The sequence below is a fragment of the Dermacentor variabilis genome, chromosome 7 (genome assembly GCF_050947875.1).
Source record: "Dermacentor variabilis isolate Ectoservices chromosome 7, ASM5094787v1, whole genome shotgun sequence".
NCBI classification, from domain to species: Eukaryota; Metazoa; Arthropoda; class Arachnida; order Ixodida; family Ixodidae; genus Dermacentor; species Dermacentor variabilis.
In genome coordinates, this window is record NC_134574.1 from 54,508,054 (window position 1) to 54,523,047 (window position 14,994).

The 14,994-nt window shown below is 44.5% G+C and overlaps 1 protein-coding gene across 2 annotated transcripts in view; it reads right to left on the minus strand.

The window, feature by feature from the left end:
• LOC142587449 (epoxide hydrolase 4-like) overlaps window positions 1-14,994 on the minus strand; it is a 64,418-nt gene that overhangs the window by 22,608 nt on the left and 26,816 nt on the right. For both annotated transcript variants that reach the window (XM_075698476.1, XM_075698475.1), the window contains one exon: window positions 3,346-3,482. In XM_075698476.1, coding sequence (XP_075554591.1) covers window positions 3,346-3,482 — 137 coding nt within the window. The remainder of the gene's footprint in view (window positions 1-3,345; window positions 3,483-14,994) is intronic.

A 14,994-nucleotide genomic window follows, 5' to 3' on the forward strand; every position in this document is an offset into this window, starting at 1 on the left:
AATGTAAACACTGAACCTACTAAACCACTACTGAGTCCAGTTCCATGCTATACCTTCTTATTACAAACTCACAACTATTAACAGCAAAATCTAGAGTGATATCGTATGATACCAGTGACCAGCTGCCTGTGTCCACCTGTGTGAATGGTAGTAGACTACAGACAAACAATAATGAGGAAATGTACTATCAGACAATAACAGGTACTACGCTTTACTGGTTCCGCGAAGAGGTTCTAAAGGCTGACTGGCCAATTGACAGCCAGTTAACTGAGGCAAATAAAGGGTATAATGTATTTCTTTATCAATTTAAAAAGTTATATTTCTCTCACTTTCCTTTAAAGTGTCGCCGAAGAAGTCTTAAAATATGGAAGCCATGAGTAACAACCAAATTAAGGCACGAAATTAAAATAAGGGACCTGCTTTACCAACGTTTCTTAGTACACGAATGTCTGGTGACCTAGCCATTTAAAAAAGAAACACCGAAATGAGTTGACCAAAAAACTGAGATGCGCACAAAAAAGTACCACTTTCTTTTGTAAGCATGGAACTGGACAGACATGATTTACTATGGTCTCGACTGAACGTGCTCCTACACCGCCTTAAGTTTCGCACCCCGCCTTCGAAACTACAGGTCAATGGCCAAGAATTACCTGGAAAGGATTTAGCTGACGCATTTAGCAGTTTCTTTTCTAAGACTGGAGCAAGCAGTGGCTTGCCCAACGCCTTACAATACATGACTACTCCGAACAGTGACTATATTTCTGCCGCCTGCGACAGCTGAGGAAATATCTGTGATACAGAGCCTAAAAAAAAACAGTAGATGCCGTGATATCGATGACCTCCAGGTGCGCCCTGTGAAACACGTAGCTCGTATCATAGCACCAAGTCTTGCTAACATATTTAATGCATCCATAACGACAGTGGTCTTTCCGACAAAAATGCAGATACCAAAGGTAACTGTAAAATATAAAAAAGGCAACCGAAATTATTTGGGCAGCCATAGGCTGGCGTCTATACTACCTGTGATTTCGAAGGTATTGAAAAATTTTTGTACTTGCGTTTATCCAAATTCATTTACAAGTAAGAACTGCTTACTTAGCATCAATATGGCTTCACCAAAAATAAATCAACTGAACTGGTGCTTCTTGCACAGGAAGAATTTATGCTTTTTAACACTTAGAAGTTTTTATACTTAACACTTAACAGTAACACTTTTTATACTTAACAGTTTGAACAAAAGTGTATGGAATTTGAGGTATTTGTCGATTTTTCAAATGCTTTCGACTTGGTGGATCACAACATATTTTTGCAAAATTACATGTAAATTGAGTTCGCGGTAAGGCTTTACAATTATTACGGTCATATTTATCCAAGAGAAAACAAGTGGTACAGCTACCCAGTTCCTGTTATGCAGTTAAATCTATCCAAACTGGTGTACCACATGGTAGCATATTAGGACCTCTCCTCTTTAATTTCTACCTTAACGACATTATAAATATTATGATGTAGTATTTATTATTTATGCAGATTATGCTACTATGTTCTTCTCAGGAAAATATATCAGAAATGATATCCGCATGTAACAATACCTTGACCGCGCTAGGAAAATGGGCAATATCAAACTCTATGCTTATAAATGAACAGAAAACTGAAACTGAAGCAATCATTTTCTAACCAAATAACAAGATCATTCCACCACACCAACCCATAGTACTGAACTTTCGCAACATAAATATTGTAGAAAGTTTCAAATGTCTGGCCGTAATTTTCTCTTGTCTTATGTCTTAGGACGATCATATAAACTATCTAACGACAGAGATAGCCCCAATCACCGGTATGACAGGCCGATTAAAACATCAGCTATCAACACGAACGAAATTGATTCTTTATAACTCCCTTTTGTATTCTCACCTCAACTATTGTGAACTCGTATGGGGAACTTCAGCGCCCTCTAGCATGTAACGTATTCATCTTTTGCAGAAGAAAGACATTCGTCATGTTTATGATGCACCGTACAGATCCCACACACCTCAACTTTTTCACAGTTCCAGAATAATTAGTATACACAACTTATGTAAGTACCGACTGAGCGTGAAGTTGAAAACAGAAATAAGGCATAACCTCAATAGTTTACAACTTCTTGCAAATGTGCAAAGTAAATTAGCATACTACCCAACTAGATATGCAGAAAGCTGGTTAGTAAATACTCCTTGTCTTACTACCGGACAACAGTGTTTATCCTACACATTACCCTCTCTTTTGAACGCCTGCAAATTGGATAGCTTTGATTTTCTTGTTCTTACCAGAATCTTCGCCTTATGTGCAGTGCTTGATTCTGGACACTTCCTTTCGCAGTGACTTCATGTTATTCTGTGGCTTGTATTGTCATTAGAATCTTTTTCTGTTCGATCATTACCCGGTATATTTATTTAGCTCGGTAACAGCAGCAGCAGCTGCTGCTGCTTTGTTTTGTTTGCGTACTTTTTATGTGTTGCTGTGTTTGCCAAAATAAAGAGACCAGGGGTTGTGGGCTCGTCAAGCTGCCTGCGAGCAACTTTTTTCCCCTCCACGTTATTATTATTAATTCAAAAGCTGAGGTATTTATGACACAACGTTTTCGAAGAACGCCCGTAAAAGTATTCGCCAATATTCACTTCTTCATGATGTATACCGTTTATTGGGCCAAGGACAAGATAGGGCCAAACAGTGCCAACAAATTTCGGAAAACAGACATACTGAAATATAAATGTTGCTGAGCTGTTTGATAACTACTGGGGAAAGAAATATCGACCTGCAGATTTCATAAATAATCTCTTCATGCCATTTGTGAAATCCTTAGTGTTTATATTAGAATCTTTCTTCACATACGTACACCTCTTGCAATTATAGTAATAGTACAAACTACAACTGTAACTACCCGATAATTTGTGACTCGAGCCATAACATGAGAGTTGAATTTGGAATGACCAATAATGCTGTCGATGTGAAGTGGATCCATTTGTTAGCACTTTCTTTTTTCGGAAGCTCTCCAACAAGAAATTGGAACCTCCTAATGCGACATAATCCAGAGCCACCGCTATCCTTACGGCCAAGGTCACGCATTGTTTTCTACGCTTTCAACATACGAAAATATGACAGATAGTGGTGCTTCTTTTGCTTCTACATGTAAGGCAGAAAAGATTTCCACTGATGTTCTGGTAAGAAAAGTAGTCATTCACTTACTTTTATTTTTCGGGAAAGACAGTTCTTTGCCGTCATCAAATTTCACAATTTTAAGGTAACACCTGCATTCTACTTGCTATGCAAGCTGCTCGTGCCGCAATAAGATATAAGAAGCCTACTTACCAGAATTCCTGACCCAGTATAGGTATTTGCCTGTTCCAGATGTACCAGAAGTCAAGGAATCCGTGCAGTAAGAGAAGTATAGAACGATTATCCTCTTTGTTGTCACAGCCTTTTGACACGTAGTGAACTGTAATCGACTGAAAAATTCCGTATTGATTTTAACATAAATGCACACTTTCCTGTTTTCAGTAATTTCATACACCGGTAACACAAGAAGTATTAGTAGCTCGTCTTTTCATAGGAATAAGGACGGCCCAAGCTCTCTGATGCGCGACAGCGAATGGAGACCTTTTCTGAAAATCTCACCTGAACAGTGCGCCCTACTCACTTTCTTTTTTGCTTTCGATATGATTCTCAGGAGAACTAGGAAGACCGCGAATGTATTCGGAGTGTTTGGTAGCAAGTCAGTGGAGGGGGGAGGAGGGGGGACTGTAGGTTCCGATATCTGCGACATAATTGTGTGGAGGATACTCATGCAAGCAAAATGTGTAACTGTTGCGGAAGGCAAGGCTCAATGCAGGGATTTGTCTACATTTTATTTGCTCTTTGGAGTGAGTGGTATGCATCCCTTAAAACCTTTTTTTAAACTTCCATGCAGTTACAATTCTACTGAGTATCTGGAAAATCATACTTATCTTTATAAGAATGCAATTGGTTCACGAGTATGCTACTTAGTCCATAAATATTTCTCTAAGCTAACCTTTCTACCATTTCTTCTTCTTGCAAGTCCATCTTTCTATCACATGTGGAAGTTCAATGGGTGATGTCATGCCGAGCTAAGATATGTCTGCAAATAGCCCTGATTGCATTTCTTGCATTGAACATGTTTCGCATTTTTAAATGGGCTTCCATATATACACATGGAAGGATACAACTTCAAGAACGCTGTATCCATCCATGTGTATATATGGAATGCCTTTTTTTTCAGATACTGCAGCATGGGCTTGTGAAATGAAATTGTTCCTGGTACCATCGCTCATTGTCTTCAAAATGTGTCAGTGCTTGTCATTCTTGAGTGTCTCTTCAGTTAATGTCTTGTTCCGGAGTTTCCAAAGTAGATGCTGATGTAGATGTCCACTGAAGATGCAGCAGATGACACTTTAGAAATCAGTGAAATCAGGTCCGAGCTTAAAACGTGCAGACGTCCAAGCAAGGTACGGCTTCCGTGATAACAACGTAGTTCCAATTGTTGTTGTTTTTCTAGACTAGCTAAAAGCTTTCTGTTCACACATGCGGAGAAGAATGGAGAATGAAAGGGATAAATTAAGGGGGACAGGAAGGCTAACTACGACTGAATCCCACCGGCTGTGCTGCACTGGGAAGAGGGAAAAGAGGGCAAATAAATCTGACAAGAGAAATTCTAGTGTTTGCTTCGACAATGAAGTATTTTTTATTTAGATGTTGAAGCAAGTAAATAACATTCTCTCCTGTGTATTGTCTATCCATCTGTACCTTTTATGCCGGCGACATTACCATCTGGACAACAACGGGCAACGACGGGTAAATTGAAGCCCCTCTGCAAGACGCTATCGTTTCCGTCGAAAAATATCTCCAAGGCACGGCACTGCGATGTTGCCCCGACAAGTCGGAGCTCCTTCTATACCACCCTACGCTAAGTGGACGCCCACCACTAGGATCTACACACAAACGACCCTACGAATCAATTCAACTCTACATAAGGGATGGTGCAACCATGCCCGTGTTCTTCACCATCCGGTTCCTCGGTATGACCATCGGAGCCAACGGCGCTAACTCAACAGCTATATCCACGATCTTCCGAAAGAGGGCCAAGACGTTGCAGCTGCTGAAACGGGTGCCCAACCGGCGACAGGGCATGAAGGAAGAAAGCGTCATGCGCCTTGTTCACTCGTTCGTCGTCTGTCACATCACGTACGTCTTCGCGTTCTATAGTTCGTACAAAGCAGAAAAGACTTAATTGTACATCGTTATACGGGGCGCCTGCAAGCAATCCTTAAGACTGCCAAATAACACCAGCATGGAACTTCTAACCCAGTTAGTAATTCATAACACCCTCGATGAATAAATCGAAGCACAGCGTCGGTCTCATCTGGAGCGTCTCACCCTCACAGAAACGGGCCAGCACATTCTGACTAAACTCGGCATCACCTGCTACCGTCAACATGGAGACAAATACCTAATTTCACACGACGTACAGATTTGGCTACATGCCGACCCTATCCCCGAAAACATGGCACCCGGACTACAATGAAGAACATCGGAAGGCAAGGGCTGCCTCCCTCATTAAAACCTATGGCGTCACCTTCGTCGATGCAGCTGAATATCTAGACGGGCCGCCAGCATCGCATCCCAAAATGCTGAGACGGCCGAGGAAGTGGCCATCGCCCTGGCCACCCTCAATCCGGATTGCCACACCATCATGAACGATTCCTGCGCGGCAATCAGCATTTACGTAAAAGGTCGTATTCCACAAGAAACACTACGCATCCTACCCCAACCAAGTCACTCGTGTCTGGTTGCGATCGCACGACGTAATCCGCACATCACCAACATCAACGAGGTCGCTCACTCCGTAGCACGAAGCCTTGTGAACCGTGCCCTAAGCAGCGCAGCTGCACACGCAGAAAGCCATCGCCTCACCAGATACAACGACCTTACAAAATCATTGTATCTCGAAAGAACCTCCTTCCCTATCCCTCATCACAAGCTAAACGGAGCACAGGCAACCAGCCTTCGCCTGTTACAGACAAATACCTACGCCTCACTATCACGTTGCCACAGGATCTATCCAGACATCTACCCTAGTAACACATGCAAGATCTGTAAGACTCAAGCAGCATCGCTTCCCCACATGCTATGGGAATGTAAACACCAACATCCGGCAATTAATACTCTCACCCTCTCGTTGAGATGGCACGCCACCCTGCGCAACTCCCACCTCGACGACCAACTCTGGGCTACCCAACAAGCCTAAGAGGCAATAAAGAGGCAAGACCTTGACGTCCCCACGTGGGAGACCTAAGCCCAGCCAACAAAACTGATGGTTGCAATAAAATTTGTTCCTTCTCCGTCTCTGTATCAAAGATGGTCGCTTAATACGGTAGCCTTCCAAATTGGCAGCAGCACTTTTGTGGTCCTTTGCAGTCGTAATATGCAAGGCCACGTTTGCCGTATCGTGCTCAACGAGAAATGTCTTCCGTCTAGAAATCTTCGGTCAACATCTGGTGGATCATTAAAATGAGGAAATAAACACTGAGCTCCCGGGTGTGCCTTTCTGAACCAAGCATCTGTGAGGTTGTGTTGTGGCAGGACGATGGGCGTTCTGTGGTAGTTTCCACGAAATTCAACTTTTTAAGTACAAGTGTGTCTGCCTATCTTCTCAATAAAGTATTATTCACATGTAATTGGTTACTGAAAAAAGCAGTCGAATTACAGTGATAGTTACCAAGTAAAATAAGTAATCAATCAACTGGAAAAACGACCGAAAAACCACTCTCATAAGTTTCATACATTGCCCCTTGGGAAATCTGTTGAACTTCTCCGCTACCCAACAGCGTAACTCAATAGGCCGCACTTTTAAAAAGTGTATTTCAAAAGATCTGGATATTTTCAACAAATTTTCATTGGTAATTAACATCAACCGAGTGCTTCCTTTTATTAACATGCGCATTTATGACACCTAGTCGGCAATTATTCCTGCTTTATAGCAGTGTTGTAGTTCTAACCAAAACACTGCTATAACGTAGCACTCAAAACCGGCTAAGTGCCGTAAATGCGTATGGTATTAGAAGGAAGTGCGCTCGCTATATGAAAATTGTTGAAACTAGGTCGATCTTCCGAAATACAATTTGTGAAAATGATGCCTTTTTGTTACGTGGCGTGTTGCGGCGAAGTTCAAATATTGCCAGAGCGGCAATGCCCAAAATTTCTAGGCACCGGTAATTGATTACAAGTAATGAATTACATTTAATTCCTTATGTACATATTTGCCTATATGATAAAATTCATGCCAGATTCAGTGATGTAGACGAGTAGCTGGTGGCGAATGTTCGGGAAGCCTGGCAAATATGCCTGTAATTAACAACCTCCGTCTCCTGCTCTTTCGAATGTAACACCAACCTACGCAGCGAATGAGTGAGAAACTGTGGATAGAAATCGCAGCAGACGTATTAGACTTTGTAGAATCTCAACGCAATTTCCAGCGAAGCTGACTTTTTTTTTTCTCTTACAACAGATAAAAAAAGGAATCCAGTTGCCTATTATTAAATCAGATACTTGCTTAAACAATTGCGCGTATGTGACTGGTTCGTTTGGAACCTTGGACGTATGTAACCCTTTCAAGCAACTGTTAAGGAATATTTACAAAGGGCGCAATTTATTCATACACATTTTACTTGGCCAGAAGATTGATCATAGTGCCTCCCTCTCACTCCCCCATCTGTTTTCGCTCAATTAAATGTCATTTGCGCTAAGAGTTCTCCCAAGGGAGTGGAATAAGTTCTACAGTTCGTAAAGCGCGATTATAACCGGGCCCGTATCGCTAGCACCATTTTTTACTGCAAAGGCCTTAATTAGTCCGTGCTCTTCGAACTTAGCCTACACTTTAACATGAAGTGTCGCTTATAATTCTCAAATATAAACAATGTGCCTCATTTAGTTTCCTGAGGACACTGGAGAAACCGATTATGAAAATCGGATGACTCATAGAAGGCGGAAAGAACGAGGGTTCAGTAATTATTTGCAATGGTTAAAATTAGGCCAAGAATATGATTATTTCATCTCACATGGAACTTAAAATGGCCCTTCATTCTCACGTGATACAAAGTTACTGTAACGTATATAAGATTTGATATAGTATTCTAAAGTCTAATTGATAAACGCTGTATGACACTTTGGAAAAAATAATAAAGAATATTTCACAACAAATGTATTTAATGCACACGCAACACAGCACAAAGGTTTTCAAAAGCGTTTTCTTTAATTTCGCTAAATTTATTCTGGGCGGCATTCGTAGTTGTGCGAAGGCAATCCGCAAAATTCTGCACCATTCGTCCGTCACACTAACAATGCTGCACATCGCTTGAATACGTAATTTATTGCAAACACCTCAATTAATCCGCCCCCCCCCCTTATGCCTGCACACCTCCTTTTACATGTCACTTTCTTACCAAACCTGAACAAGTGGCCTGGTTTAGTTCACTGAGAACCCCCGGTTATCCGCATAAAACTGATGAAATACCGAAAGAGAGAGGATTTAATAACTATTTGTTACACTTCTTATTAGGCCAGAAACGCAAACATTTCACGACACCGTGCACTTAGGATGCTTCCTCGCCCCATTTTTACTAAATACAAACTTGGCTTAACGTAGAGTCACCTGGGGACGTCGGGGAGCATAGCTGATAGTGATAGTATGACTCCAACACTTCATGAAGAAATTTTTGTAGAAAGTATTTTATTCACATCTATTTCGCTTATACATCAGACGGCAGCGTGTGGAGAAGGATTGAAACGGTATGGTGAGCCGTCCTCTCCAGCAGTATCACAGTGGATGGGTACTGGTTGCTAGCAAAGATATCGCTTGATCCTTCAATGATTTCTACGGTCGCGAAAGATAGCAGAAACCCTTTTGAGGTGGAAAAGCCGTTCCATAGAGAAAGTAGAGAAAGTAATGCAGCGACATTGGAGATGCTGTTCCAATAGACTGACACAACCGTTCAGGAGTCCAGGGCGACTGTCGTGTCGTCTTTTACTAGGAGCTTGTTCGAAGCTGAAGGACCGTCGGCCAGCGTGAAATCTGATAACGGTAAGAGTTCTCTTTCGGTGCGTGCGCAAAAAATCACGGCACTGCGGCGAGATAGAAAATCCCAGCCTAAGATGAGGTCATGCAAGCGTGGGGAAATTATGCTGAATTTGATGGCGTATAGAGTGTCTGCAATGACTGCACGAGCGGTGCACGCCCCTATTGGGTGAATACGTTGGGCCTTGTCTACACGGAGGGTCAGTGCAGAAGGAGGCATGGTCATTTTCGAATCAAAGGGCTGTTTCGGGGTCACAACGGAAACGGCATCTCCAGTGTCCACAAGCGCAGATGCGTAAACACCGTCCGCAAACACGTCTATCACATTCGATTGGCTTCGTTGAGGGCTTTCAGATTTCGATAGCGTCACAGCCCATGCCTCGCTGACTGCGACGACAAGTTTTACTCTTCTGGAACGACGAAACGAGGCCGTATCAGCAGTTGGGAGTGACGACGTGAACAAGGCGAATCGCGAGTGATGTGGCTCGGGCGTACAGACGAGTCAAAAGGTGTGCCATCATATGGGTGCGGCAAACCTACAAGACGACTCGTCTGGTATGGTGTGGCACTAGAAGGATGCACGCGACTGCAAAAGCGCACCACGCGGCCGGCCTGGCCACACGCCAAGCATATTGGTCGATTGTCCGAAGTACGCCAACTATTCGCTCTGACAGCTCCCATCCATGGCACAGGATGTGTTGTACGGGTTGGTGGTAGAATGGTTGCGCGGAGTGCTGTGGGCAGGGTACAGACACGACGTCGGCGTAGCTGAGAGGCGCACACTGCGGTATAGCTGGGGCCATGCGACCACAGCGACGTAACTGAGGGGCGCATGTGCGCAGATCTGTGGGGGCCGGGCGACTATGTGAACGGAGCTGAGAAGTGCAGCCACAGGAACATATTGGAGGAGCTCAGGCAAGGCCACGTTGATTTCGTGCTCAATGACGAGGAGGAGCGTAGGCACAAAATGCGAGGAGGGTTTCTGCATATGCTCCAGCTGCGCAAAAGTCAGCAGTGATAGTTGGCGGGCAAACTCCTCCCGGACGAACGCCTTCATTTCCTCTAGCAGCGTAGGCTGGTCCGAAATTGTAGCCAAACCAGCAAGGGCTTCGCCGTCGCGCGAGGAAGAGCGACGTGGCAACGACCAGAGCCTCCTTAACGCTTCATCGCTTTGGCACAGCGTGATGATTTCTTCCAAGGGGCGATCATTCCTAGCAGCAAAAAATTCAGTTGCCTATTATTCAATCAAACACTTGCTTAAACCGTTGCGCGTATGTTACTGGTTCGTTTGGAACCTTAGACGTATGTAACCCTTTCGAGCAATTGTTAAGGAATATTTACAAAGGGCGCAATTTATTCATACACATTTTTTTCTTGGACAGAAGATTGATCATAGTGCCTCCCTTTCCCTCCCCCACCTGCTTTCGCTCAATTAAATGTCCTTTGCGCTAAGAGTTCTCTCCCAAGAGAGCGGGATAAGTTCTACACTGTTCGTAAAAGGCAATCATAACCGGGCCCGTATCGCTAGCATCATTTTTTTACTGCAAAGACCGTAATTAGTCCGCGCTCTAAGAACTTAGCCTACAATTTACCATGAAATGTCGCTTATAATTCTCAAATATAAAGAATGTGCCTCATTTAGTTTCCTGAGGACAGTGGTGAAACCGATTATGAAAGTCGCACGACTCATAAAAGGCGGCAAGAACGAGCATTCAGTAATTATTTTGAATGGTTGAAATTAGGCAAAGAATATGATTATTTTACCACACATGGAACGTAAAATCACCATCTATTTTCACGTGATACAAACTTGCTGTAACGTAGATATGATGTGATACAATATTGTAAAACATAGGTGATAAACGCTGTATCACACTATGACGCTGTATGACACCTTCCAGCACATTATTGATCCGATCAGACTCCGCTATGGACGAGCTCTCTTTCTATCATAGGTTCAGAATGTCTTCCATTTAACTGCTAAATGATTCAGACGGCTGCTGACAGCGCGTCCACAAACGCTGCTCGGCGCACATCTTATGAACAGGAGGCTACCAAATACATTGACGAGGGCGCTCTTGAAGGCGGACCAGCTGGGAAATCTGCTTCTTGGTTGTTATACCATAGGCTGGCGACATCCAAGAAATAGAATAGCACATTGTTTAGTTTGGCTGGTTCGTTCCACTAGTTATGCGCGCTAAGCCTCTTGTACATAGTTCGCCAGTCTTCCACATCGGCGTCAGCCAAGCCAGTGAAGATGGCAGAGTCGCGGTGACGAAGCGCACCAGGGCACGTGGTTGGTGCAGGAGGAGGTGGTTTCTGGGAGGCGTCCTGAGGCATGGTAGATGGCAGAGCACGACATCGAGGTTCTAGGGTGGAAGTTTTTAGGGCACAGCATTCTCCGCCAAATGTGGTCAGATGCCAGGGCGCGCCGGCGCTTTCGTTGAGCAGCGCAAAAGCGGGTTTTCCGAACACGTTTTGGCTTAGGCAAGTCACGCGCTTACGAAAGCCGACAGTAACTACACCGTGACGGGAAAAGAATGTCTGACGAACATCTGGGCTCTTACTGAGTTCCGGCCATGTATGTATGGACGCCGATTTGACGTCCGTCACGGACCACCACGAACTTCCTTGGTGGTTGTCACTGAAAGACCCGTCAGGCTGCCTAGCCCTTTGGGCACTTCGCCCTGCAAGACTACGATACTCGTCTGCTCTACCGTAGCGGCCGCCAAACTCTGACGCCGACGCCCCCTCACGCTCTCCCTTGCCCAACGACAATGACCGTTGCTCCGTATCCCAGCTTACCGTTTCTCCCATCGGCCTTCCTACCATCGCTTCCAAACTGTGCAAGAGTCACTGGGTCGCCTCGCTGATAGACTTGCTCTCTGATCCATCGGCACAACCAACCACTGGCGCGTTCCGGCCCTCAAGTTTCGCCACTCGCGACGACATACTCCACCGACGCGTTACACTGCCCATAGTCGCCAGTGGTTACTAGTAGTACCGCGCAGTCTGCGATCTGAAATATGCGTGTCATTCCACTCTGATCTGTAATATGCACTTTCTTGAGTGTTCAAAACTTAGAAGCGTATTTGACAGTGGTACAACTGGCGTAGGATGTCCAGCTACGGCGAGAAGTTTATTTGCTCGTGCACCTGTGTTCAGCGCCAGATATCGTCACCGCACCTCACGCCAGCCAGTGTGAAACCGTTACCTCCCCTACCAGGCCGCTCGGGCACGTCGGCATCAATTTGTATAGGCCACTACCCCTTACATTGCTGGTAACCGCTGTGCCACAGTGGCTGTTGACCACCTCTTGCTATATGCCGTAAGTGCTGTCCTCCCAGCGGCTACAGCGCGTGATATTGCCGCCTTCCTGCTTCGCCAATTGATACTGCGTCATGGTCCACTAAAGTAGTTGTTCAGCGATCGCGGGCGTGTCTTCTTGTCGGAAGTCCTCGAAGCCATCCTCAAAGAGTGCCACGTTGTACACCGCATAACTACTGCTTACCATGCGCAGGCCAACGGCCTTCCAGAACGCTTTGAACGTACACTCGGTGTGCCGTGATGTACGGAGCCTCCGACCACACAAATTGGGATGCCATCCTGCCCTTTGCAACCAACGCCTACAATACCGCTACTCAGAGCATGACTGGTTTTTCACCTTTTTTCTTATTGTAAGGCCGGCACCCGTCACAGGCAATCGACACAGTACATTCGTACAAGCCGGATGCATCTGATTGTGGGCCTATTTCTGCCACAGCCAGACACGCTGAAGAGTGTCGCGATATCATGCGGGCCTTTACTTCAAATGACCAAGAGCGCCAGAACAGCGTTAGCGGTGGCACCACAAAGTGTCCACGTTCCTCCCCGGGGCGCTTGTGTGGCTCTTGGTTCCTTCCACTGCGCCTGGTACTGACCAAGTATGGAGGCCCCCACCGTCTCCTCCAACGCCCATCTCCGGTCAATTACGTAATCGAGTCTGTTGAACCATCTTCGGACATGCGCCGTCATGGACCAGACATTGTCAACGTAGACTGTCTCAAGACTTACTATGACCCACTCATAGTGACAAGCTGTTAGGTCGGCGAGTGGCTCCCTTTTCGTTCCCGGGGGTAATTGCAGAGAAGCACTGGAATCGTATAGTTCTGTGGGTCGTCCTCTTCCGCGCTTTTGCTCCGGAATGCCGCTCGTGCTCGGAGTCATTGCCCCGCCGCACTGCTCCTAGTCCGATCAAATAAACATCTTAACGAGTGCAATTTTGCATAGTCTGATTTTGGTGGCATTTGTGGTTACTCCAGCGCAGTGGGCTCAATTTCGTTCCACTCTTGAAGCTCACTCATGGCGCTCCGAAGCACTTACATACGTAATTTATTGCAAATGCTACAATTACCCCATACTTTGAAATTTGCATGCGCGCACATTATCCCTAACGTGTGCCTGGCTTTTGTTAATATAAACAAGGTGCCTTGTTTAGTTCAGCGAGGTCACCGGACAGACCAACTACGAACCTGGTATGACGCATAAAAAGAAAGAGAGAAAAAACGAGAGTTCAAAAAATATTTGAAACGCTTACAATGAGGCTAGGAATGCGAACGTTTAGTCACACGTTACACCGGAAGTTTTCTTTATTTTTCTCGAATTCAAAGCTTTTATCTTGTACAGTTGCTTTAGGGCTCTGCGAAACAGCGCAGATAACGGAAGTACACTCTGGAAGCTGCGAAAGAGTAACACCCCTGTCAAGCGGGCAAGCTAAGTGCACTTACAGGGAGTGCACTTCGGAACCTTGAGTGTCACTTTAGGCTACGCGGTGCTAAATGCGAAACCAGAGCGTACTCGCACTAAAAAAAATTGGCGACATCCACAGAGCGAGTTTTTTAAAGATGTAGATGAAAAAGAAAGAAATCCTCTAAAAAGTTATTGTTTGACGTAGATAAAAGCAACCATAATGTATATTTTCTCAACAAAAAACGAAAAGATTTTTATTATAAGTGTTGCAAGTCAATGCCGGCCAAGACGAATGTCTAGCAAATCCAGGACCACATGGTGGCGTGCGACGAGACTGCATTTGATCTTGCTAAAACAGAATATGAGCGAGTCCTGTTCTCATTATTTTGTTAAAAGTAGTTGAAGGACTAAAATTAGCTTATGTGTCCTTTTTTTATGCATTACATTTTGTGCCATTCACGCCGCTGGCGGCGACGCTACGCACTCGGCATGCAAGGTGCGTTCCGTGAAAGCATTCCGTCCGGAGTGCACTCTTCCCTAAGCACACTCAACTTGCGACGTTTAGATTTGGCAAAGTGTACTTAAATCGAGTGGCACTATTCGTAAGTGCACTTAACTTGCCGGATTGACAGGGCTATAACTTTGTACATAAGCTATAATTAACCAACACAATCAAATCATTTATCCTTAGTTTCCCACTTCAATAAAATACAAACACCTTGACTCGCATATTTCACCTAGAATACAGTGTAATACCAAGCACGTAGCTTGCGTAACGCATAATTTTTGAGAGAAGCGTATCCAGTAATTAATTTCAGAGAACATGATTAGGGGACATACAGACTTAGGACTTTCGGTACCAGTTGCCCATAAAGTGACACCTATGTTTTCACAAAGTGAAATCTCTGCTGTTTCGTTTCATTTAAGAAAAGCATTAAAAATTATGCATTTAAGGTGTTTACACAGGCAGAGAACGACAATTCCAGCAGTTTCTCATTAACCTGTAATTTGTCAACACACTTCAAAACTTGCCTCCCCATTTCTCAGAGCATTCCTAACAGTTTCGTAATATATAAACGTCGTATATAATCTATGTTGTTTCATTTATTTTTTCAGCTGTTGCGGTTACTCGAGGTTAGCTA